General features: G+C 34.5%; 4 protein-coding genes and 1 long non-coding RNA gene across 6 annotated transcripts in view; 1 reads left to right on the top strand and 4 right to left on the bottom strand.

Annotated features, from left to right (window-relative positions):
• LOC129806141 (Na(+)/H(+) exchanger beta-like) overlaps positions 1-16,021 on the bottom strand; it is a 185,523-nt gene extending 169,502 nt beyond the window's left edge. The window contains exon 1 of the mRNA XM_055854518.1: positions 16,010-16,021. The gene's annotated coding sequence lies outside the window, so the exon portion shown is untranslated. The remainder of the gene's footprint in view (positions 1-16,009) is intronic.
• Positions 1-26,509, bottom strand: part of LOC129806138 (extracellular signal-regulated kinase 7) — a 91,185-nt gene that overhangs the window by 57,299 nt on the left and 7,377 nt on the right. The window contains exons 2-3 of one of the 2 annotated variants that reach the window (XM_055854515.1): positions 14,231-15,117; positions 9,845-10,865 (exon numbers count right to left, since the gene is read on the bottom strand). In XM_055854515.1, the coding sequence (XP_055710490.1) occupies positions 9,866-10,865; positions 14,231-15,117 (1,887 nt within the window). In that variant the 3' untranslated portion in view covers positions 9,845-9,865. Of the gene's footprint in view, positions 1-9,784; positions 10,866-14,230; positions 15,118-26,509 lie in introns of those variants that run through there. The other variant, XM_055854516.1, reaches the window with a different exon arrangement.
• On the top strand, positions 338-1,139 carry LOC129806145 (uncharacterized). The gene has a single exon (XM_055854523.1). It carries the CDS (start codon positions 428-430, stop codon positions 1,037-1,039), a length of 612 nt encoding a protein of 203 aa, XP_055710498.1. The 5' UTR covers positions 338-427; the 3' UTR covers positions 1,040-1,139.
• Positions 5,487-6,870, bottom strand: LOC129806143 (uncharacterized). Its single transcript, XM_055854521.1, has one exon. It carries the CDS (start codon positions 6,658-6,660, stop codon positions 5,575-5,577), a length of 1,086 nt encoding a protein of 361 aa, XP_055710496.1. The 5' UTR covers positions 6,661-6,870; the 3' UTR covers positions 5,487-5,574.
• Positions 23,051-26,120, bottom strand: LOC129806146 (uncharacterized). Its single transcript, XR_008752150.1, has 3 exons — positions 25,788-26,120; positions 25,166-25,345; positions 23,051-23,591 (listed from the first exon to the last, which is right to left on the bottom strand). It is a non-coding gene; the product is annotated as an uncharacterized LOC129806146 (long non-coding RNA).

Below are 26,509 nucleotides of genomic sequence, written 5' to 3'. Positions count from 1 at the left end.
ATATTATGTTTTTGAATGAAACAGTGAATAATTCTATGGATTTAGAAGAAATAAAAAAGAATTTAATCAGTCCAAAAATAAGCATTTAAGTAGCACTCTACGGAAAACGATCCGGTTACCGCACCTTACTATAATCTGATCCTAAACCCAATTTAAATCCCAAATAAAAACTTAAAAAGAAATTCCCAGCAACTTTGTGCTGCCAAGCCCTGCGACAATGTGCTAAATGTTGACCGTAAATGGCAAATCCCGTGCCTGGTGACTGACCTGACACATTCCAGCATGGATCCCTGGACAAGATTTGCGCTGCGGAAGTTATTGTGCAAGACATATCACTGAGAAAACCCGTTTCTTCGCTACTCTCAGTCACTTGCGATTCTGAGATTGGCGTCAGTTGTGCTGAAAGCGAGACACGGGACACAACACGATGCTGCGACTCTTCATCATCTTCGTGGTGACTGTGGCGGGAATTGAGGGATCACCAGTGCGCTTCCTATCTGGCGGATTCGATCAGGATGACTTCATGTACGAGGACTACGATCTCTACTACGACCAGAAACAGAATGGAACGAGCAATGTGAGGTTGAATGTGGATGGAGTGGCTCTTCTGGTGCCCGTCAGTAAAGCCCAGGGAGCTCAAGCCCTATCCATCCTGAGCCTAGCAGCCATGGATCTCCTATCTGGAGGACTAGGAGACGACGGAACAGATTACTATGACCAAGAAATCTCAGAATCGCCCTACATTGAACATCTCGCAAAGCCAGAGAACACAGGAACATCCCAGGAATCGTCAGAAGTCTCCACAATGGACATTACACCACCTCCAGCCAATCCCCCAACAACAGCAGCCTCTAAGGGCCAGGAAGCCTCCGCAGAGGAGAATGAGATCAACGAGGCAACAACCCTAACGCAATTTGAAGGAAGTACCCGAAAGGGTGAGAAAAGGCGCTTCAAAGACTTCCACAGAAGAAATAAACACACCAGACCCGTCATTAGGCCCTTCTTCAATCGTTTCCTGTCACGACTGATGCCAGCATAAATCATCATCATCCAGAGCACTTATAAACCTCCTCCGGGGGGCATTTTTCGCGCCAATTGTCTCATTAAAGCAAAAAATCAATAAATTATTTACATTACAACACTTCTTTTCTCGGGAATTCTCTTCTGGAGCAGGTTTTTCTACTGGAATACCCACAACTTGATAGTTCAATAAACTTTTCCTGGAGAGAGCTAAAGAGGAGCTTTTCCGATAAGGTAATTTCACCAAGAAATTCCAAGCCAATCTTAAGAGTACTTCAAACACTATTATAGCTTCTAATTCACGTAAAGAATATTTTCAATTAAAAAAAAAAAACTTAAATAGGATCTTAGCATCATCTAACTGAAAATGATCGTTTTCTAATGACTAGATATTTTCCAATCATTTATTTGTCCGTAATTGCCTTCAATGTTCAAATCAATAAAATTATTAATAAATTTTTCACCAATAATGCGTACCGGTTTCTCACAACGCTACCAAATTTTATTGAAAGAAAATACGTATAAATAGGGAAATGCTTTTAGGCTTCGCACACACTCCACCTTCGAACACTTCATATATTTTCCAGACATTGAAGAAACGAGCATTAAAGTCAAATTTGGTCAGCAAAAAATTCGAAATGATCAGTAAAAAAAGGCCAGTAAAAAAATAAAAAAGGGCAGTAAAAAGTTAAAAAAAGGCAGTAAAAAATTAAAAAGAGCAGTAATTTTATTAAAAGCAGTCTGCAAAAAATGAAAAGTGGTCAGTAAAAAATAAAACAAGATCAGTAAAATGTAAAAGATGATCAGTAAAAAATAAATTAAAAAAAGGCGGTAAAAAATTAAAAACGATCAGTAAAATATTTAAAATGTACAGTAAAAGATTTTAGAAAAGCAGCAAAAACTTACAAATTAGTAGTAGAAGGAAGTGGTCAGTACGAAATTCAAAATGAGCAGTAGAAATATTCTAGTTGATCAGTGAAAAATTAAAAATGAGCAGTAAGAAAATTAAAAATTAGCAGTAAAAAATAAAAATTGGTCAGTAAAAAATAAAGTGATCAGTAAAATAATTAAGAATGACCAGTAAAAAGATAAGAAACGGTCAACTAAAAATTAAAAACGAGTAGTAAATATTAAAAATAGTCAGAAAAAATATTCATTCTGGACAGTAAAAAATTGAACTGGTCAGTGAAACATAAAAATTAGTCAGCAAAAAAATTTAAATGAGCAGTAGAAAATAAGAAGTTGGCAGTAAAATAGCCAGTGATAAGCCTAGATGAGCTTACTGATGTGCGATTCCTCAGGAAGCTGATCCTTCCTTAAGTTAATTTCCTTCAATTTTTTAACAGACCAGTTTGTGTTCGTTACTGACCACATTTTCTTTTTTACTGCTCTCTTATTTTTTTTACTGACCACTTTTTATTTTTAATGCTCATTGCTGGTCACTTTTTAATTTTTCACTGATCAATTCGAATATTTCTATTGATCAGATTTAATTTTTTACTGACAACTTGTTATTTTTTACTGCTAACTTTTTATTTTTTTACTTGTAGTATAAATATTAACGATTCATTTTTAAATTGAATTAGTGATTTGTAAGTTTGGCGTCAGAGGCGCTAGTTGAATTATTCTTGTCAGAGTGCCCCGGGTGTGAACACGTTTTGTAAAAGATTGAGAAATAAAATTAGGGGAAAGTGACCATGCTTGATACTGTAAAATGATGTCCAAGGTTTGTGATTTTTTTCTGATTAACACACAAACCGAAGCGATTCTTGCACTATGACAAAAAATGTCTCACTTATTAGGTTCATAGTCCTACCTCACATAGTTCCTGGAAATCCTTAGATTTTCCTCAAGAAGAAAATGAAAATTCAGTGGCGACTTTTATACAAGTCGGGTCCGGGGCCTTCCTGTATAATAATTGATTCGACAAATCGGAGGCCTATTTTCACTGCAAAAATTTCACCGGATACAAGAAATTGCACATCAATATTTAGACGGAACTCTAATCTATCTGCTTAAATCGTTTGTACGACTGGTTATTAGTTTTAAAATCACTTTTATGTAATTTTTCTAAGCCGTGTTTTCGTGACATTAGGGCACTAGTGAAAACCATTTTTTCACTTTGAGTCCATGAAAATGTCACTCTGCAACCTTAAAATTCAGGCAACAGGGTTGAAGGCTATGTCAATTGTCAATAAAATTGGCGGATTACAATAGGTGTAATTATGAAAGAATCACATCTAATGATAGAATTGCCACAATTAAATTATCATTCATGGACCCTTTTTAAAATATAGGATGGACACAGGTAGAATTTATGAATTTGTCACCACCCACAAAAACAGTGTCCCCAAGTAAAAATATTTTTACATAAATAATAATACTGATGAACCCTCTATGTGTTTATGATAGTAGTTTTCCTGAACAGCGACATTAATTAAGAAATACTTATGAAATATCATGTATTGAAATTACAGTTTTGGGCCCATTTTTAATTTTTGCTTCCCGAAACTAGGAAAAAAGAGCTAGGATCCTAATTTTTTTTAGGAAATGTGAGGCTTAGGACCAGCTATTAAAATATATTGCTGTGAGTCATAATTATTGATTAACGTAGGAAAAAATTAGTTATTATCAAGCTTGGATCGTATCAAGCATGGTCACTTTCCCCTATACTAAATACTGCTTATTTTTAATTTTTTGCTGATCAACTCGAATATTTCTAGTGCTCATTTTTGTTTTTTTACTGAACAAATTTTGTTTTTACTCACCATTCTTTGTTGATCATTTTTTTTACTGATCAACTCGAATACTTCTCATGATCGATTCGAGGTTTTTACTGACCAAATTTAACTTTTTACTGAATAAATTTAACTTTTTACTGACCAAATTTAACTTTTTGCGGACAAAATTTTACTTTTTACTGACAAAATTGAATATTTTTATTGATCATTTCGAATTATTTGCTGATCCAATTTAATTTTTTGCTGACCACTTTCGACTTTTTACTACTCTTTAATTTTTTCCCTTTTTTCCCACAGTACTTCGATAATGAATGAAAAATTAAGTCAGATTCATTAAAGGAATATGAGAAAAATGTGCGAAGCCTGAGAGCCTTCCACTACTTCAATATTGTTTCATTAAAATATGAAACTAAATTCAAATATGTGTCTATTGAAAGGATACAAACTAGAATATTTCAGTAGTCTAATTATGTTAATATTTAACAGCGAATTTTTGTCAAAATGGAACATTTTGAAGCAATTCGCTTACACAGGGGGTCCCGGAATTATGTACATTTTTGGGACCGAGAAAACCTCACGAAATGGCTTTATGCACCCAGAAAATTTGCATATGCTCAATCTCAATAACTTGGGCATTTATCAATAAAATCAATTCAAGAAATTTCTTTTAAATATTGGCCTGTGCACACTACGGAAAATTATGTCCATATTGAAGAAAATTGCCTACATTTTTATATACATTCCAGACTTTCCAGACAGCTGTGTCAAAAAAGATGGAATATTTTTCATTTTTGTTTGCAAAATTCAGTAGAGTTATTCTTGGTGATATTACGGTGTTTATATAAAAGAAAAAAATTCTGCAACGCCGTGTTCTAAGTAGAGAATAGTGAAGTGAAAACTTTAAACAGAGTGTCGACCGAAATTTCGTGTTTTTAACCCTTTAAGGACGATTGGAACACCGGTATCCCATAAAGAAAATAATTTTCTACCTAAAGTTAGTTTTTCTTATGTTTGTACATAACTGTAAAGTAGATGGTTAAAGGAATCTAGAATATTTTTTTGCAAGTCTCTAACTATTTACTATTTGCTATGTAGTAAATATTTAAGCTCAAAAATGGCGAATTTTTATATTCTAAAATTTATAATTGATTTTATTTATTTTTTATACTTCCAATTTTTTTAAGCAAAACCCTTTTGGCAATAAAAACTACAATACTCATACGTAATATTTTTCATTAAAGCGAAAAACATTATTCATTGGTATTGTCAGAAAAATTACTTAAATATTTGGGTTATTTTTGTCCTTATTGTTCATAGAAGAACAAAATACACCGAATCAGACTCTTTTGGACTTTCCAAGGTTAGATGTAAGATTTATCATTGATTATGTTTGTCACTCAGTTTAATTTTAATTGGTGATTTTCAGTCCGTAAAAAGTGTCTCGTCGTTAAAGGGTTAAATAATTTTATATCAATAATTCTTTTCAATTTTATTATTGACATAATTTGTCCAATGTAGAGGCAGCTTTACAAAATGAATCTAAATTAAAGCATTTTTTATGCTACTTCCTATTCAGAATATGTTGCAGAAGACTTTTGCAAGCAAGAAAGCGATAGAGCTCTATTGGAATGATGTTAAGAGCACTCACAAGATCAAATGGAAAATACTTACAGAACAGGAAATTCAACTCTGCCAGCAGCCGAGATTGAGAATATTTGTCCGGAGGAAAGTTAGGAAATTAATTTTATTCAAGTCTTATCGATTACAGAAAATAGCAGCAAAGAACTAAAAGAAAAGATCCTCAATAGGGTTTCTATGTGGGAACAAATTGGCAAATGCCATAGCTGTCCCTCTTCCTGTCCGGTCCACATTGCTCCTGCGCCCCCAGCAACTTCCACTCCCAATCCTCATTGTACTGCTTGTCCGGCACCCCAAAGGCGTCCACATTGCCCACGTTCAGGCTGTCAAAGGAAGATCTCGTGTCATCGGGCAGATCCTCATCCTGGGAATCGGGTTGGGGGGAAGAATCGAATGAGGGGAAGAGACTGGTGGCAACGGAATTTGTGGCAATGTCCAGTTGACCTGAGGCGGATGTGGGCAGGGATTTGGCGTTGCGGAAGGTGATGGTGGACGATGTGGGTCCAGGAAATGACCACGATCTATACAAATTACCTGTTCTTGCCTCCTCGGGCCGGATAATCCTCAGAACTGGCGTCTTGGCGGCTGGCATCAAGTCAATCCTGGCTTCAGGGTCTGTCCGTGCCGTACTGGAGATGTCTACTTTGTATGGTGTCCTGCCCTCAATAAAGTGATCCACTGCTGTGGATTGGGGTGGGATTGTGTGGATGGGGGAATCCTTGGGAATCTCAATAGCGTGATCCTCAATGGGATCATTTTTCACTACACTGACTTTGTGGATCTTTGTTCCCTTCTTCCGCTTCGGCGCATGCTTAGCCTGGCTCCTCCTCATGGCTCCGCGCGACAGGAAGTCCAGGATGGAGGCGCCAGACATGGCCGGAGAGGAGGGAGATGTCGGAATCACGAGGATCATGAAATTATCGAGATCTGCTCGGATATTGTACTTCCCGGATTGACGCTGATCGTAGAAGATCACTCGACGATTCCCATCCATTGTTGGCCTATGAGGAAGTTCTGGCATGTACGGAGGAGGCTTCAGTTCGACGGGATTTGGCTCCTGGGCAGGAGCTTCCTCTCCAGGTTTCTCTGGCTCCGCCGTTGGCTTTGGTTCTTCCAGTCCTGGCTTCTCAGGCATCTCCGGACTCTCCTGCTCCTGAACTGTCCCAGAATCCGCAGGAGTTGAGGATTCTGCAGCATCCCTGGCCAGAGGAGATGCCACAGCCACAGCCACCAAAGCAACAATCACAATAACCCGGAACATCTCAATCGATCTGTTCACGATCGAGTTCAATAACCAACTGAAGATGTTCCCTCGCAATCTCCAGAGAGATCACCATCCGCGAGAACCATCTCTTCAGACCTAACGGCAATTATCATGTTTCTCTTCTTCAACACTTCACCATCAAACACACACAATCACGCAAAAGAACTCACCTGCAGATTACTGGATCATGCGATGATCACTCTTTAAGAAAACATTCCCTCTTTGGAGACAAAACTAGCATCGTGATCGGTTTATTTGGGCATCAAGAAAAGATCAATAACAAAAAAAGCCGAAGATGTTGATGTTTGCAAATAACGGGAAGATCATTGGTCAGTGATCGTGGCCAAGATCGCGACCTTTTTCTCTCAATCCACCTTCAAATTCTTAACGGAGACCCACGCAAATTTTTTTCCCCATTGAGAATCTTTTTTTTTTTCTTGGGAGTTCTTGAAGAACAAGTTTTAAAAGAAATTTTTAGGTCAATTCGTGCTTTTTTTTTGTTCGTTTGCAAACCTACATTCACCGTTAAAATTGACCAATTCATTTGCACAAAAACCATGCAAAAATATTAATATCTGCACACGTGCTTTTTTCTCCCTGGCGAATTGCAAAGCACGGTTATTCTGTGAGACCGCTGAGACATATTTGGGGCAATGATCACTGATTTATACAAGTGACTAGCTTTCATTCCCTCAAAATGGTCAAAAAGGTCAAAAGGTTATTTTAGAATGTGAGGTTAAGTTACACTTAACCTACCTAAATTTCGAGGATGTATAGAAAATTAAGGTTATGTTGAGAAAACATAACCTAAAATTCAAACTAACACTTTTAATTAAAAGTTTTTGTTTTAATTTCAATATTTTAAAGCAGTCTTTTCAATAAAAAATGAATTTAATCAGCATAACCCAAAATATAACATAATCTCAATGAAATTGATTTAAATTAACTCGTTTGGAAGCTTAGAATAATTCTCTAAAACAATTTAGCTTAAACGAGGAAATGTATAAGTTATCTTGGAATAAATCTCAATAAATGTAACCTCCAAGGCCTGAATTATTAATATTCTTTAGACTTATCAAACACATTGTAATAGGACATTAAATTAAAAATAATCTGTTTGAGTTTTTGTTGTTCTTCCTTTCACCGGAAAATAGTCAAAATGAGATCAGATTGCTTATGAAAATTTGAGGTTATATCGTTTTTAATTTAAATTTCCAGTATAACCTCTTGTTAAAAAAATACTTATAAATTAGAAATTTGAGACAATTTAAAAGTTTAAAAATGTGTTTTTGTGAAGAAACTTTGCAAATATCAAACAGGTAAAGGTTATAGTTCAAGATTGACGGAAATCACATAAGCTCCTTATTTTTAGTTACCAATCCCAATAATTTTCATAAAGATCAGTATTAAGAAGAATAAGAAAAACAGGAATTTAAACCATTTTGTTTCACAACTCGTCTTTCTTTAAGGTTATCCAGTAAACACGCACAATTTTTCAACATAACCTCAACTTACAAAAAACTCTTCAGTACGACCGATTATTGTTTATTTCAGAGTTTTACAAACAATTCAGAAATATTTATATAACCCAGAATTTATAACGCCTTAGAGGTTAAAAATTTATACCTTTAGTAGAGGTTAAAGAAGCCTAATATATCATAAATTTTCTCTTGTGTTGCGAAATTAATAATTAAGAAATGCTTAAATTAATAGGACAGAAATAAGGAGATACTACGGTGATACAAAATAATGTCTATTATTTCAAAATAAGGCTCATCATAACCTAAAAGTTTTCAAATTATTCTATTGGATTCATAAGAATTTGATATCTATTATTGATCATTGAATTTCTATGGGAAAGTCTAAATCCTCTAGAATCTAGAAGAAAATCTAGCAAAAGGAATAAAACTGTGTCTAAAACTTGATAATTTGAGGTTATCTTTAAAAAATTTTATTGATTGAGGACAACTGCGACTTTATGGGAAAATTTAAACTTCCTCCAAAAATTTTAAAAATTTCACAGTGTATATACTCAAATACTCAAAATTTAAAAGTTAGTCTTTTAGGTTATGTTAGAAAAAATAACATTTTTATTTAGATAATTTGCCTTTCACAGGGAAGGTTTATGAATCCTTGCAGAACATCATTCCATAATGAACTGCATTTGATTTTTTAAATATTTAAACCAAGGGAGCAAAAACTGAAGGTTTGTAAATTTCATACATTTGAGGTTATATTTTAAAAATTTTACTAAATAATTCAACAGAATAGAAAAGTTTAATAAATTTTTCTTTTAGAAATCCAAATAATTGAAATTCGCGTGGGGTGAATTTTTATACAGTACTCTCACTCAATCGGCTCTTTTTCAATCGGGCGAAAAATTTCGTTGACAATTTTCACGTTTAATTATGAAGCTAATTTGCTCAAATTCGCTATAGTTCTTCCTATTTTATCGTGATTCTTTCTAATTGAGCGCTTTTTGTGGAATTTACAAAGGCTTTGACGTCCAAATCTATCGATAAACCGGATAACATTTCGCCCCAAATGCCCATTTGAGAGAAAGTCTACTGTAACTGCCAAAAAGTTGAGATTTAAATGTTCTTAATACTCTCTTTAAGCATCATAATGTTTAAGTGAACTAAAAACGTTTTTCAAATAGTCTTATTTGAAAAACGTGTATGGTTATTTCAATGAAATCCTTATATTTTGTTTGAAAAATAGTTAGAAACCTACGTATTTTTAGGTTATGTCTAACATAACCTCACATTCATTTACAAATCTATGGTGAAATTATATTTTTAGCTACCACATGGGCATAAAATTGCAATTATAAGCATAAAAATTAAGAAGTTATTTTAATAATTTGAGGTTATCTGTGCCCTAACCTCAAAAAAATTATCCGTATCTCGAATACAAAAAAATTCAAACTATCTCGTTGAATATTTTCTTCAAAAACGGTCTTGCAAGACACAAATAAATAATTTGCAATAGAGATTCTAACCTAAAAAAAAAGTTTTGGACATTTTGAGGTTAGAGAGAATAAAACCACGTCACTAAAATTCTGGAAGACAAAAATACATTCAGAAAATCCTCCACCAAAAATTAACCAACACCAAGACCATTTCATGTTGAATATGTACATGATTTTATTGTAGAAAAATAGATATAAATATATTCATACCGTTTTGCACTCCTGCCCATTTCACTGATACTTGTAGGAATCCCTGGTGGAGATGACACCGCAGTTGCTGAGGACATTTTTGGGGCTGCTACTGAGGAAACAATCCCCAGCGCCGTAGAAGTCCATTTTACGATCGCGATTTGTGGTGGGTTTGGTTGCCGGAAGTCCATCGAGTTTTGCCGGTTTTCTCCTTCGAACCGGAGCCAAGTTGGCCATCGTACCATTGGCCTTGGGTACTCCATCCAGTTTTTCCATCTTCATTTTGTGACTCTGACTCATGATGCTGGACATTTCGAGTTTATGCTTGCGAATCTTCTCCTCGAGGGACTTCAGGCGGGAATCGTAGTATTCGTGCGAAAGAGAATTGCCATTTGTGAGGTTATGAGACCACTTTGGGCCACTTCCTTCGGAAGGAATTGGACTCTCGTCGAGACTCTTGTGTCGACAGAGCCCAGCAAATCTCGATGGAGGCAGAGATCCTGCTTCCCGACGATGGACAGCACTGCCATTTTGCCCAGATTCCAGGCTAATATAGGCAACCCTTGTAGGAACATCCGATCGCACCTGTACCCCTCCACCTTTTGCATTCCGCCCTCCCAGCAAATTCCCACTCTGCTGAGAATCCAGCGAATGCCTCTTGTCCAAAATCGAACCATTATCAATTCGCTGGAAGCGACACTTATTCATCTCCGCATTGAGCTCCACCATCGACTGATCCTTCTTTTCCGGCTGAATTGGCTTCAATTTATTCTCAAAATTCTTCTTCCTCGTTTCAAATCTCCTGCAATTGTTCACTTCATTCTTGCAAGCTATTCTCGCATCAGCCTCTATTTTTGGCTTGAGTACTCGATTCCTGCCCTTCCCATTCGCCAGGACCCCATTCTTGAGCCCCACTGACGATGTTCCCGCCATCAATTCATACAACTTCGATCGATACTCACTCACAGACAGCTGAACATCGTCCCGAAATGGCGGAACAATATTCCTCGTGAGTTCTAGCTCATCAATCGTTCTCCGATACCTGTCAAAGACAAGGTCAGGAAGGTCTTTGATTAATCCAAGGACCTAAAAGGTTGAACCGGTTGAACCTAACCTCAAAAGCAAAATCGGTTTTTAAGCGTAATGGCGTAACCTAACTTTGCTTTTTTTTGACCGGAATGCAATCTCTTTATTGGGCATAAATTATCTTACTCAGTCAAAAAAAATAATTCGGAGAGTTTTAGGTTATGTTAAACATAACCACAATTTGCCCACAAAAACATATGATATCTAGGAAATTTCTGTCACTTCAGGAAGATGTTCGGGTTCGATCTCAAGGCATTCCAAGGCAAGATTCTGAATTTGATTCAGCGATCTTGTCCTAGGTCTGCCTCGAGGTCGACGCCTCTTCACAATATCTTGCATAGCTTTTTAAGTATTTATTAGAAATGAAAAACAAAAACAATTTTTTGGACCTCATTTTCTTATTGATCCAAAAGTTCCATTTTAGATTTAAGGTTATGTTGAATCTAACCTCAAAAATAGAGGATTATAATTTGAAAAATCACCTTCCTAATCATATTTTTAAAATAAGGGCCGGATTTAGAAATGTGGAGGCCCAATGCCCATTTGTGGGGGCTCAAAAAAATTTACTTTTACCAACAGTGCAACCATGGCAAATTTGTGTATATCGTCGGCTCCAAAGAAGACTATTGTAAGTCTAAAATGTAAACAGGAGAGAGCTTTAAAGTTTGACAGCTGACAGCTAAAATTTATTTTATATTAATTTCACTGCAATTAATATATTTTTAGCTTTTGAAACTATTGTATCGTACTTACGCATTGAATATCTTCTAGTTAACGCTATTTTTAAGTTATTTACAGTAAAATTGTAGGCAAAAAATTCGATAATTGGGCACGCTGATTTTAAGTTTTTTTTCTTGTAACTTTTCCAGAAATATCTTAATCATCATAAAATATTGTGGGGATGTAGATCTAAGGTTGATAACATCTTTTTATACTATACTGTAAGTAGATTAACAATAGTCTTCTTTGGAGCCGGCGATACATATTTGCTTCATTTGATAAACATAATCAAATTTGAAAAATGTCAACAAACTTCTTTGAAATTTAATTGCTGCCCGAATTAAAAAGTAGTCCGATCTTAAAAGAGCTGAATTAGCGAGACTCTACTGTAATGCTTTTCAATCCTACAGGTAAATTTAAGCAACTTTAAGTTTATCTAAAACCTAAAACCTGAAACTTTGCTTTTACTACTCGAACTATACCAAGAAAACAGTAGAATTCCTCTATTTTTTGCCTATAACTTAGACAAGTTCACTGAAATTATATCATTGAAATTTTGAGTGATTTAGACTCTGGTTCAATTCATTTATATAAATTTAACAGATGGATACAAAAACAAGAAATTTTACTATATTCTCAAACTCAAAAGCACAATAATAGAAATATTGAGAATTACGGCAACTAGAGCAGATTTTAGATTTTCTAAAAAAAAAAACTTGAAAAATCGTGATGTTTTTTGGTCAAAATTTTTCCGGGCTGAAAATTAAACCAATGCAATGATAATACTGGCATTGAACAAACGAGCAGTAAAAAGTCAAATTTGGTCAGTAGATCAGCAAAAAATTAAAAAAATGGTCAGTTAAAAATAAAAAAAGGGCAGTAAAAAAATTAAAAAAGAGCAGTATTTTATTAAAAGTGGTCAGTAAAAAGTGAAACATGATCAGCAAAAAATAAAAAGTGATCAGCAAAAAATAAAACATGATCAGTAAAAAGTAAAAGATGATCAAAAAAAATAAAAATTGGTCAGTAAAAAATTAAAAATGAGCAGTAAAAAAATTAAGTGGTCAGTAAAAAATTAAAAAGTGATCAGTAAAGAATTAAAAATGAGCAGTGAAAAATAAAATGAAATGGCCAATAAAAATAAATGCTCTACTCGCTAATAGAAATTTAATTTGCAGTTTTTTTTTGTTAATAATTTTCTATCTTCTGACAATTGTAACCATAGTAGACTTCTTAAATGTGGAGGCCCGGTGCCGTGGCCTCAGGGAACCCACCTAAATCCGGCACTACTTAAAATAAATTTTGAACATTTGAGACGCATAATTGAGAATTTTAGCATGATCGAATTCACTAATTCGAAAAAAATTGACTTTCAAAAACTTTTAAGGTTACGTTTACGTCTAAATTCAGCTTTAACCAGAAAACTTTTTAAATAGCTGCAAGTGTAAATCAACCAGTTTTATTGCATTCAGAATCCCGAAATATGTTTGCTCATATCATATGTTGCTAATTAAATTAATATTTGAAATGGCAGTCAGTTAGATTTTAAAATAGTTCAAATTTAGTGGAAGTACATTGGAATATGGGAATTTTTGGAAAAGGACTATATTGAATAGACAGAGAATAGGCGTACGCCATTTTGTGTCCAAACTTTGATGAAGCAAGACATATATCTTGTAAGTACAGGAAAAGAATTAATTTTGAATTTAAAAGTAATAATATTGAAATTTATTAGGGATACAAAGGAAAAGGACAAGAACAGGGAAAGGATAGGATTTTTATAGGAGGAGCAAATTGCTTGAGAATGTAAGTAGAGGGAAATTAAGTTTTTGCACTGTAGGACTGACGCAATTTTTTCTCTATTTATTTTAGCCGAAAATTATTATCATTTATTACTTTATCCGATTCCGACATTGTATTGAAAATTCTATTGGGCGAATAAAATTGTTTGGAAAAAATTACAACAACATAGTTGTGACAAAATAAAATAATTTTTTGGTTATTAAAATACAAATCAAATAGCGTAAATATTTTAGGTTAGAATCAACATAACCACGATTTCTAGAGTTAACCTTTTTTTTTAATAGGACAGCCAGGCAATGTAATTCTAATCCCGTTTATTTGGTATTAAAGAAACTATTCTCAAAATTTGAGGTTATATATTTTGCATAACCTCTAAAATCCACGCTTCCAAAGCTTCAACGCAGAAAGAATATTTTAAATGTCTTTGTTTAAGGACCAGTTTCCCATAAAGAAATGAAGGAAATCTATTAAAAAGAAACCACTACGTAAAGTGGGTGGATAATTATAAAAATAAGAGTTATTTTATGACGTCCCGTCATTTTGGAAATAAATAAATAAGAGTTATTCTAACCTCAAATATTTAATAAACCATTCTCCAAGTAATTTTTCATTTGAGAATTCTCTTTTAGACTAAATTTCTCATAAAAAATAGATTGAAATCCAAAGGGAATTTGTAATTAGAAGAATAATTCATTTATTTTTAAGGTTATGTTTTATATAACCTCAAAATCAAAATGGCTGGGATTCTGGAACTATGATTAAGATGAAAATTTGGTAATAAATGGCACTTGAACTAACCTTTCGACGTATTTGTGGGAGAGGGCATCTTTGGCCGTTAGTCTCTTGGCAGGATCAAGAATCAGGAGCATCTTGGTGAGGGAGACGCCATCTTCTGGTCCACCCTGGAGGAGATCATCAATTGTTGTATCCTTCCCATGCTTGGCACTTGTGGAATTGAGCAAAACTGTCCCAAAGCCCCCTCCAACTGCCCTCACATCTGCCTGAGTGACATCAGGCAGAGCCGATACAATCCTCTCCACCTGATTCACTGTACTAGAACCCGGAAACAGTGGTTTCCCCCTAATCATCTCCCCCAGAACACACCCCAAGCTCCACATATCGATTCCCTTGGTGTACCTCTTGCTGGCCACGAGAATCTCCGGAGCTCGATACCATCTCGTGGCCACATAATCTGTCAAAATTAGATCTCCAGCCACATCATCCACCACAGTTTCTGTCTGACGCGGAGCCACTGACCGCGCCAGGCCAAAGTCCGCAATCTTGCAACGACACTGACTATCTACGAGAATATTGCTGGGCTTGAGATCCCGATGAATCACATTCCCAGAATGCATGTACTTAATGGCATTCAGGAGCTGGCACATGATGTACCTCTTGTGAGTGTCTCTCAAGACATTACCACGCTTGATCACATTGTGCAGATCACTCTCCATGTACTCAAAAGAGAGATAAATGTCCATGTGATTGGCAGCCCGATGGATGCTCAAGAGTTGAATGATATTGGGATGATTGCGAAAAGCGCGTAGGAACATTATTTCACGAAAAGTTCTCTGAGCATCTGTGACATTGCGAAAAGCATCAAAAATCTTCTTCACAGCCACTGTCTTTGTTGTCGTCTTATCCACTGCCTTCCACACAATCCCATAAGCTCCCTTTCCCAGTCTCTGCAAAGATCATTTTCAGCCATCAGCAGAATATTCATCAAACTCGTGGCTTAGATGCTATACCGCAAAAGTACTTTCGCATAATTTACCGTTTACCGCTTCTTATCGGTAAATAACCGGTTTATTACCGGTTCACAATTGATTGAAATACACCGAAGGAGTAATTTAATTGAATTTCGTATAAAAATTATTTATCGGTTATGAACCGGTTCATTACCGATTGAAAACCGATTGGAACCGGTTCAGTTTGGTCGGAAATTCCAAGACCTTTCCAACGACCCCAAACATCCCAGCAACGAAAATGATTCGCTGTTGAATAGGCTGCGACGGTGGCGGCCTCCTAATTTGTTCGGAGCGCGGTGGCCACCATGATTAACCTCTTCTAGTTCAGAGCGGTGGCCACCGCTCCAGCGCCACTGAATGTGCTTTGACTAGTAGTCACAAAGGGTCACGATATGTTAAATTCCCATAAGGTGACTGGTAGTTGTTCAGGTATTCTTGTACTGTGGTACCAACCGCGAACTTTCGTTGCTGGGATGACCCCATTCGCTTCATAAACGCGCTCTCTAGAGCCTTTTTAACTTTTGACCTTGAAAAACCGTTATTAGGATGATTCAACGGTATTTTAGTCTAAGGACGAAATGTCCGCCTAGGTAATCTCTAAAACATATCCAAAAATGAAGAAAATCGCACGACGCGTTTTCGAGCAATCCCAAAAAAACATGGTTTTTGGAAGGGAAGGGGAGGGGTGGGGGGAAAATGAGGGGCATGTTAACGATCCTTGGGTCAACTTATGGGGGGTCCCCCGAAGGTCCCAAGTCGCTATCTCTTACCGTTTGGCCTCTAGAACTGGCGAGAGCCGGACGGACAGACGGACAAACAGCGTGACGACATTTCTCAGAAATCGTCTGAAACGTGAAGATTTGTTGAGAAAAGGTGGAAATTTTGGAGGGTGAAAAAATCGAGGGAACTGCTCTCTCTGTGGAGTTCGAGCAGTAAAATGCAGGGCCTCTGCATTTCCATCTAACAAAAGATATAGTATAAGTCATTACTAGTACAAGTCCTTAATAAGTACTTATTAAGTCCTTAATTCAGACAATTTTTGGGTAAAAGTAACACCATCTAGTGGGAAATTGTCTATCCTACTCTTTCGTACTCTTCTTCTTTTTTTAAACATCACAACAAATTCAATTAAGTTCTATTCAATTTTGAATGAGAAAACAAAGTGAAACATTCAAGAAAGGGATGTGAATTTTGATTTCATTAAATTTTTTCAATCTAAAAGGTATAATGGCGCTGGCACACCTTTTCAATTGAGTAAAATTCAATCGATTGAAATTTTACCTCTTACTCTTTCAAACTGAAATAAGAGATAGCTGTCTCTTTCTGTCAAATGAAAATTGAACTTTCAATTTCATTTTTAAATTTCATTTGACAGAAAGAGACAGCTTTATCTGATCTCAGTCTGAAAAGAGGTAAAATTTCAATCGATTGAATTTCACTCAATTGAAAAGGTGTGCCAGCGCCATTACTCTTTCAAACTTAAATAAGATATATTTGTCTCTTTCTGTCAAATAAAAATTGGAATTTCAATTTCATTCTCAATTTCAATTTTCATTTGACAAGAAAGGACAACTACATCTGTTTCAGTTTGAAATTTGTTTGAAACAGATTGAATTTCACTCAATTGAAAAGGTGTGACAACGCCATAAGAACTTATTTTTCGATGGCTCCGGCACGGGAGGTCAGGAAACTTTTAGGCCAGAAGAATTTAAGAAAAACAAAATTCACAACACTTTCTTTCTGTAATGTTTTACACATGTCTATCCTATTCTTTCGTACTCTACTTCTTCTTCTTTTAAACACCACACGAAATTAAATTTAGTTTAGCCCAATTTTGAGTTCGAAAGAGAGGGGGAGATTTACGCAAATCTTCTGAAAAGGAAAGATACGCGACTTTCAATTTCATGAAATTTTACTGATCTAAAAGGTGTACCGGTGTCATAAGAAATAAAAATGTTCCCATCGTTTTCTACGAAATACCTTAGGAATATTCAAAGAATGTCACCCATTTCCTGGGAGAAAAGTCGTATTCTTGCACCCGGTGAATTCTTCAGGAGGCTATCAATGCAAAATCAGGAGGCTATCAGTGCAAAGTCTTACGAAATGCTCGTGAATTGTAAAGGAAGATCACCAGCGATTAGCAGTGTTCCTCGGATCGTTAGGTTATTACCATATTGTTGCACCAATTCAAATGATTTCTTAAAAATTTTTGGCTACTTTTTACCATTTAACTCTCACAAGAATGTGATGCATTAGCTCAGATTTAATTTATAAAATCAATTTTCCATGAGACACCTGATTAAATTCGTGACAATCCGAGGTACAGGGTACACAGTTGTAGTCGTTGTAATTATACCTATTTTTTATTAGGTTATTATAAAAATGTAAAATTCAAATGCACAGATATAATTAAATGGATCACTAATATACCGATTTAGCATACACAAAAATACCAAATAGAATTTTGAGGCTTATATTTTCAACAAAATATCGGGCATGTCTCTTAACATTCCGTTCCGGGGTGCTTTTCCCTTATAACCCACAAATAAGTTCGTAAAAGTTTGTACTTTCTTTACAAACATTGTTCGTAACATGATCACTTGACGAGCATTTTTTGTGCTTTCATAAACATTTGTTTGTATATTTTTGTTTGTTTGAAAAAAAATTACAAACAAATGATAAAATTTTACGAACATTTACGAACAAATGTTTGTAAAAATAAATACAATGCTCGTCAAATGATCATCTTACGAACAATGTTTCTGAAAAATTGCAAACTTTTACACGATTTACGAGCATTTTGTAAGTCCCCAATAGGAATTCACAAACATTTACGAACTATTTTTCATTTTTTTTCTGTGTAGGTAAAGTACCCATTTTTAGGGGGAATATTTCACACAGATTTCCACGAGTTATCTGGGTAATATTTTCGGAAAACTGAAATATTTCCCAGTGATATAGCCGGGGAGGGTAATTGAATTTTTCTCGCTTTTCCGAGGAAATTTCCTATAGATTTCCGCGAGATACCTCGAAAAGACCACCGGAAATCTGGGAAATTTTTCCAAGGTAGGATTCGCAGGAGAAGTTGATAAACTTCTTCAGTTTTTTTTTTTGAAGAATATTGCCATAAATTTCCCACAGAAGTCTCGAAAAAATTACCGGAAAAACTGGAGAATTTATCCTAGGAAAGGTTGATGAAGTTCTTCTCGCTTTTTCTGGGGAAATTTCCTATAAATATCCCCAGAAATAAATTTCATTGTAAATTTGGATTGTGGAAAACTCTAACGATAAATAATGCAAATTTCCTTTAATAATTCTTAAACTGTATGTAACGTAACATATTATCGTTATTTATGAGGAAATTTGGATGAAAAGTGCATAAAAGAATCTGACAAACTTTAAAGTCGATTATCTCGGAAAAATCCGCTAAAATTCGAGAAAAATTCTTCGGTCCATAAAGATCCTCGGAAAACCTATTGATTTTTCCTGTCTCTGTTGAGAATTTTCTACGAATTTTTCCAACTTTTTTTCCAGAAAATTGTACTATTCTCACGGAAGTATTCGGTGTTCTATATAAACTTTTTTAAGTAAAAACGTCTCGACTGAAGTATGTCCTTAAGTGAAAAAGATTTAAGAAATATTACACCCTGCAATTTTTATTTTAAAATTTTCGACCACATTGTGCTATAAGTTCAAATCTTAACTGAATTGCAAATGCTTTACTATCGCGCAAATTGTATCATTGCGTGGTTCAAGTGAATTTGAGCTTTGTTAAAGAATGTCAATGGACACCATGAAGAACAGAAAATGAGAAAAGAAAAGAACTTCGTGTGGAGAATGTCTCAATAGATGGAAAGTTGAGCCTTGGGTGTTTTTTTTACTTGGCTGTGCGGGGAGAAGGAGAAAAATATGATTTATGAAATATTTCCTCTGTATGCGCCATCCTCAAAATAATAGTGTCACGACCTATTCCACATTATTGGCAACATGACTGTGTCATGTTTCGCGGATCAAATGAAAAACACCCACGAAGCCCCTCAACCCCCAAAAAACAGTCCACAGCAATTCAGCAAATTGGCATTCAATCCACCATTCTATCGAGAAATTTTATATTTATGATTTTTATGCATAAAATTTTTTCTTCTTTTTTTTTTGGAAAAAAAGGAAAGTCTGAGAAAAATGCACTTGAAAATTATTCGGAAACACGAATAAGATATTTGATTTCTTCTGCTATTGTTTGCAAAATGGAAAACAGATGGTTGGAAGAAATTGATAGAAGAAAATTTTCAAGGCGATTTTTCTTGTATCACTTTGATTTTTTTTCTATTTTTAATTTATTCTCAGCAATTCAATATGGATTAGTTTGAAATAAATAAAAGAAAAATTGTTGGAAAAGTGCCTCAGCATTGCCACCAATTGACATAATTTATTAGATTAGATTAGGACGTCAGCTAATTAGAGGTGCGAAATTGCAGATAAGCGTCTCGTAATAGGTTACTCAAGTAGCCACGAGTCCTAAGTCAATCCAAGACCAGTAATTTGTGAAAATAAACTTCATATGGATTTTCCCAAAAAAAAAATTAATTAAATCTTAGCCGTTTCGCTGGAAATTTGCTATGAATTTTCCCAGACTTTTTTCTACAATTTTAAACATTTTTACATGAGTATTCGATGTTGTACATGATTTTTTTCCAACAAAAACATCTCGACTGAAGTATATCTTTAAGTTAAAATGATTTTCATATGGATTTCCCCGTGAAAACCTACTGAATTTCGCCCGTGTCTGTTGGGAAATTTCTAAAGTATTGTCCTAGATTTTTCTCGATCTTCTATATGAATTTTTCAAGAAAGAAAATATCTGAACTGAAGTATATTTCTTGAGTCAAAATAAATTTTAGAAGGATTCCCTCGAATAAGACAATTTAGTTTTTCGTCATTGCAATATGTAAATTAGGTGAGATTATTAACAATCTCACCTACTATATAATCCTAACAAAAATTCATGTCCTCCGATCGGCCCCAAACTTTGCCAGAATGTATTTGGCCACTTCCTGATCGCGAATGGATGGCTAAAAACCGTTCCCATCCGCCCGTCCGTCCGTTTGTCCATCCGGCCGCTCTTTGGAGCTTAATAGCTCTCAAAATAAAAGAGATTATCAACTTGCGGTTTTCGGCAAAGGTTATATACCGGGTGAAATTGGGCCCGGAAGTCGGAATTTAAAAAGTGAGGGCATTTTGGAAAGCTCTCGTGAAATGTCATTTCCCCTTCTAACATCGGAATTTCATAAAACCAATGCTAGGGGCGCTATTTTTAAAAACAAGATTTTTCAATTTTCTAAGTTAAATAACTCAGAAATTCCTTTATGCAATCAGGCAGAAATTTTAGTATGTTGTAGCCGCTGATTATACCTATCAAACAAAAAATACTTAAGTCGGTCCATAACCCCTGACCCGAGCTATAAGGGGTCAAAGTTCGAAAATTGACCGGCCTCTATATCCGGTTCTAATTAGCATTTTGACGTAAATTTTCGATTTTTGGTTTCGTCTCGATGAACACTTTCAGATAAAAGTTCAAAAAGTCACCACAAGTGGCTCTGTGATAGCGTCAAAAAATTTATCAAAAATATAATTATTATAATTATCACAACTGTCGCTGAACCGATTTTGATGATTAATTCGACATAATTGTAAACGATATTTGTGTCTACATTTCGTACAAATATCATTTTCCGCTCAGACTACGCTATCTCTCCGATTTTGCCGTTTTAGTGTAAAAAAAAATTGATTTTATCCAATAATGGCGCTGAGAAAGTACATAAGTACTGATATGATCGCTTTTATACAACTATTTCATTTAAAATGAGGTTAAAATGAAAGGTATTGTATTGTATTTATTTTGCATCTTGATTGTGACATTTCCCACCTCCCCTGCGGCCATCGCCGTCTTAACGTTGGTGGACTAACCTCAAGAGTCAAAGCGATGGAAAAGCTCTATCACGGGCTGTATAAGTCAAAGTAACATTATTTGTTTACAGATCTTTCATTAAAGCATTTGAATAAGAATGTTAGGAAATGTCCGCTCAATGAAGAGACAAGGCTAGGCTGTGGCACCCATTTGGCATGGAGGGTAAAAAATAATAATAATATAATAATACTAGTAATAACACCCCCCCCACAGTTAGAAGTTGCACTGTGAGTTCTTTTTTTAGTGTTATTTTAAAAATTTTCGTTATTTTTCAAGTACCCGTTGTGTACATCTAATTTGTTAGAGATGGCGCTTCGACAGGGATGTAATTAGGGGTAAAATCTTTTGGTATTTATTTTTATTTAATAGGCTGTGTGGATGTTGTCAGAACGTCCGGCCTAAAACTTTAAAGCGAAGAAGAAGAAGAAGAAGAATTTTATTTTATATATTTTTTGCTGAGTGTATTAGAATTATAGAATACGACGTAAAATTATTCCATTTTGAAATGAATTATTTTCTCACTTTCGCTAAAAATATCATTTCCAATGTTTTCAGGATTTGTATGCTTTTTTATTGTCAGAATTACTGTTTCTTTAGGGTAAATTAAGCTAATTCAAAACCTGCTCCAAATGGAAATCTTTTGCTACCCCAAATGGAAACGTCAATTTTTTCATAATAAAGACAGCATTAAATTTTTATATTTATATATTTCCTATACCACAGTTTCATTATTTAGTTAATTTTGCTCCAAATAAAGCGAAAATCCATTCATATTCACAAATTTTAATTTATTCATTTCTCAGAAAAATTAAAAGTGTATCTTTTCATCATTGAATTTTTCATCGATAGACCATGTTTTCCAATGAAAAACACAATAAAGTGACTGTTATTTATTCGTTTTGTTTAACATTTATGTCATATTTCTGGCTAATTTTAGTTAAATTAAGTGCTAACCTTTATTGTTAACGATACGTGAAGTTTTCAAATGAAATAATCACCTATTTCGTGAACAAAAAGGGTTTTTCTGAAGTGTCTGCAAATGCTTCAATACGAAACCCCGGAAATATGATTTTTTTTGGAGAGATTTTCTTATTGTTTTAGATGGGAAAGAAGAAAAGACCAGGAATAAGAACAAATCCTGCACTCAGGAGCAACTTAACAAGGTTTTGGAAGCCTTTCGTCGCTGTTTCACTTACACTGTTTGTCTCCAATTAGAAACTTTCCCTTGTCTCCATTTGGATTAATATATTTCCAATAGAAACATTTTACGCTCGCGAATTTTTCTTGTATTTAAGAAGTTTTCAAATTATATCTAAAGAATTTTCACTAAACAGTAACATTCTAGAAGAGTCAAGGAGCAAATTTATGTAATTCTCTTCAGAAAAAATATGAACTTAATGTGTTGAATCTTCTGTCAAAATTAAAGCATCTGGATCTGGAAATGCTTTCTAATTAGGACATTTACCCTATACATCTATTATTCCTGATTATTTTTGCTTCGTTGTGGTAATAAATTTTATAGAATGCATATGAAAATACAAAAATAAGGAATTGTTTTTTAACTTATGTTTAAATATCAGCATCAAGTGTTACATTTACTATAATGCTAACGAAATATCAAACCAGTAATATTATATTCATTAAATAGAATCTCAAATCAAATCAAATAGAATATTTTGGGTAAGAAAATACTCACATTATAAGATTATCACATCTGTGAAGTTTACCATTTCTTCTGAAGAAATCAGATTTCTACTGAAGATCTGTCAGTTCTGTCACACTAAAATTGGCAAGTTATTGAAGAACTGTAATCTAAATTATTTCGAGGTAAGATGCTGAAATCTTTTCTATTTTATGTCCTTTTATGAAGCGAGACAGAAATTTACCCAGAAGTTTTTTTTTTTGCAAAGATCTAGGAGAATTTCAAGTATAAATCATTATGTGAATCCAACACGAGACACAATTTAAATATTTTGCCACAAACTTGCAAATTGAATTGAAGTAGGTTAAAAAAACAAAAATTTTAATAGAGAATAAATTTATTTTAAAAATAGCTATCTATAAATTAGGATAAATTCATTACTTTTTATAATTATTCGAAACAATTAAAGATCAAGTCCATCATTTTTCTTAATTCTGCATAAAAATAGTAAGAAATAATAAAACATAATTGCTAACTCTAACTTATTCGTTGCATTGGAGTAAAATTTGTTTCTATAATACTTTCAAAACTTATTTCGAATCAGCTTTGGTAATACGATTGACATCTTCATGTGTCCTTTGCCTGGATTTCTTACACCGTATGATGTTGCATATCCATTCTCATTGACTGTTTCCATCTAAAATAAAAATAGGCTCTTTATCGTGACATGTGAGAACAGAGATGGTCACACTCAAGTAGTTCTGCATATTGCTTTCCATCAAAAGATGTGGTACCAATGAATGCCTGGAAATTTAAGATTGTATATAGTCAAGTGTGCTAATCTGGGCACTTAGCTATCTGGATCGTTTATGACGTTTATGGCTACGCTAACTAGATAATCTACTTAAAATAATATTTTTATTTCCGTAATATAGTCACTACAGTAACATAATATAACTAATAAACTTTGAGAAAAAGCAAAAATAATTCCAAAATCGAAAATGCGACCCAGTTCGTGTATGCTGACTTGTTTCAGTATTATCATTATTTTATAAATTTTCTTTAATATTTTTGATATTCTTTATATTATGTTTCTGAATGACACATTGAATAATTCTATGGATTTAGAAGAAGTAAAAAAGAATTTCATCAGTCCAAAAACCAGCGTTTAAGTAGCACTTTACGGAAAGCGATCTAGTTACCCCACCTTACTGTACAGGAATATTACAAGCAGTATCCAAAAATAATAAAGTATCAGTTTTTCAATTCATTTTTTAATTCAAGCCAATTTATTTTCATCTCACTTCGTCTTTTTACCCCCCGCCTTCCCATGCGTCTATCGCCGTCTTAGCGTCGATTCCAGCCTCCAGGACTAAACGATGGAAATGTCCCTTCGTAGACTGTGTGTTATCAGACCGAATTGAGAGAGATCAAAAACCACTTCCAAACCAAAGGTTTTTTTTTAGAAAAGTGGGTGGTTTTTTACATTAAAAAAAATACAAAGATAAAAAAGAATTATGTACTGGTCAGCTAATCACCACAAATCTGGGTCAAAAAAAAATTTTTTTTACCCTCTCTGCAACGTCTTCAATTGTGATCCTTGGACTTTCTTTCTTTAAAGCACTTGCATTATCTTCAGCAAGGTTATCCATAAAGGTGGCAATCATGCATAGTGATATTGATATCCCCATTTCAAAATAGTACAAATTTCACAGTCTCACACGCATGCCTGTCAGACTTTAAAATCCTTTGAAGTGTGTGAGGGAGTTTCTGACGTTCGGATATTTTGGAGTTGAAAAATTGCAGAGTCAGAGTTGTCAAGAGTGGGCGGTCTTGAAAGTGGTCCGAGGGGGTAGATAGTGGGAATTTGGGGTGGAATAGGGTGAGAAAATCAAAGGTTTATATATACTTCTCTGTGTGTGGAGTTCGAGCAGTATATTGGTGTCTATAATATTGAATAAAAAAATGGGACTTATCTTTCGTTTTTTAACACTAAATTTCTCTATTCAGGGATTCTTAAAACGGACATAGAGTTCATGTTGAGCAGATACAACGTATTTCGAAAAAAAACCACATATACATATTTCATGAATTTTAGAAGAACATACAGTAAAAATTATATCTTCTGTAAGGATTGTTAGTAATTATTTTAAAAAAGGAGGGCCGAAAATTTCTCAAAGCTTTTATTTTACGTAATATTTACTTGATTGCCTTGAAACCTTGAAAATTTAAAGAAATTCATAAAGATTATTTATTTTAAATATTTGAAGACTTAGTCACTTCTATATTGATTGCAACCAAATTTGAGAATTTTCGCTTATCAAATTTTGCCTCATATTCCCCTATTTGTTTCTTGAATTAAAAAAAATACGACTTACGATTGGTAGGGAGTCTTTAGCAAAGGATCGCACGTACTTCGAGCGCTTCACTTTTGAGGCACTTTTCCGTGAAATATTTTATGGATTGAAGTGTGGAGGCTGCATACGGCTTTATTTCGGTCCACAAGTGCAACTGAGAGCTTCAGACGAGTTGCGCACAGTTCTAAAATTACTGGAAATCTAAAAGAGGAAATTTTGTCAAAAAGTTGTGAATATTCGACTTTAGTTTATTCATTTCATTCATATATCGACAATATAAAAATATTTGATTAACAAGGATTTGAATTGAATTGCCCCCTCCGCCCTCTTCATTAAATTGAATTTACATGTAAGCTGAGTTGGGGCAAATTAAGGATCTCACTAATTGAATTAAAGAAAGTTTATCACTATTAAAAAATATAACAGACTTTTTGCGAAGGGCATTACCCCTAATTCCTCTCTGGGCACAAAAAATTTTTTGCCGATTTTGCAAAATTCGACCAAGTTTCCCATGTTCTCTCTCACTATATTTTTTGTGCACACTTATAATTCTTATACCAATAAAAGCCCTATTTATCTGACTATTTATGAGCCCAATTATTAGGGTAAGCACAAGTTGATAAAAAAATTATGGGCACAATACCTGTGGAATGACACCCCCAGAGGATTTCGCTGGTCGCTGTTTTTGCAATTTCTCACAATGCACATCATTTTTTTCACTTGCCACCACTAAGATCTATCATTAAGAGTTTTCTCACACCTTTGCACTTGTTTTTAAAGAACTTTCTTCACTATTTTCCGGATTTTTCACAAAAACTGCGCGAGTAAATTCGTGGAAATTGCTCCACGCGAGAACTGTCAAAAGCCGTTTGCATGTCTTTCCGCCAGATTCGCTAGTTGTTCACTACTAGTTCTTCGCACAACCGCACGCGCCGCCCTCACGCTCGATTTTTGAATTCTCTATAGAGAATTTGCTAAAATAACGATATTGACAGGGGGGTGAGTAATAATAATAATAATAGGTTTCACAAAATTCAACAATTCTCTGACATAATCTAAGTTCGTCATATTCACACTAGGGTCGCTAGAGTCAAAAAATTTTTAATTCTAAAACAAGTAACCTTGTTCATCTCGGCTCCTGAGCAACCAATAACATCATGTTCTTTTGGAAAATTATAGAGAACATTCTGGTCTACATTTCACCCATATATCATTTTTCTGCCAATCCATCCAAATCCTTGATATTTTGGTTTAAATACAAAATTTGTATTATTTCACAAATTTGACTGAAAATTACTGCATATCGTCCCTCAACTTCAGCTCTAAATCGAATTTGCAAGCATTCCGAATTAGCTCACGTCAAGT

Source organism: Phlebotomus papatasi, chromosome 3 (genome assembly GCF_024763615.1).
Source record: "Phlebotomus papatasi isolate M1 chromosome 3, Ppap_2.1, whole genome shotgun sequence".
Classification (NCBI taxonomy): domain Eukaryota; kingdom Metazoa; phylum Arthropoda; class Insecta; order Diptera; family Psychodidae; genus Phlebotomus; species Phlebotomus papatasi.
Note: the sequence above shows the minus strand (reverse complement) of the source record. Positions and strands in the feature narration are given on the sequence as shown.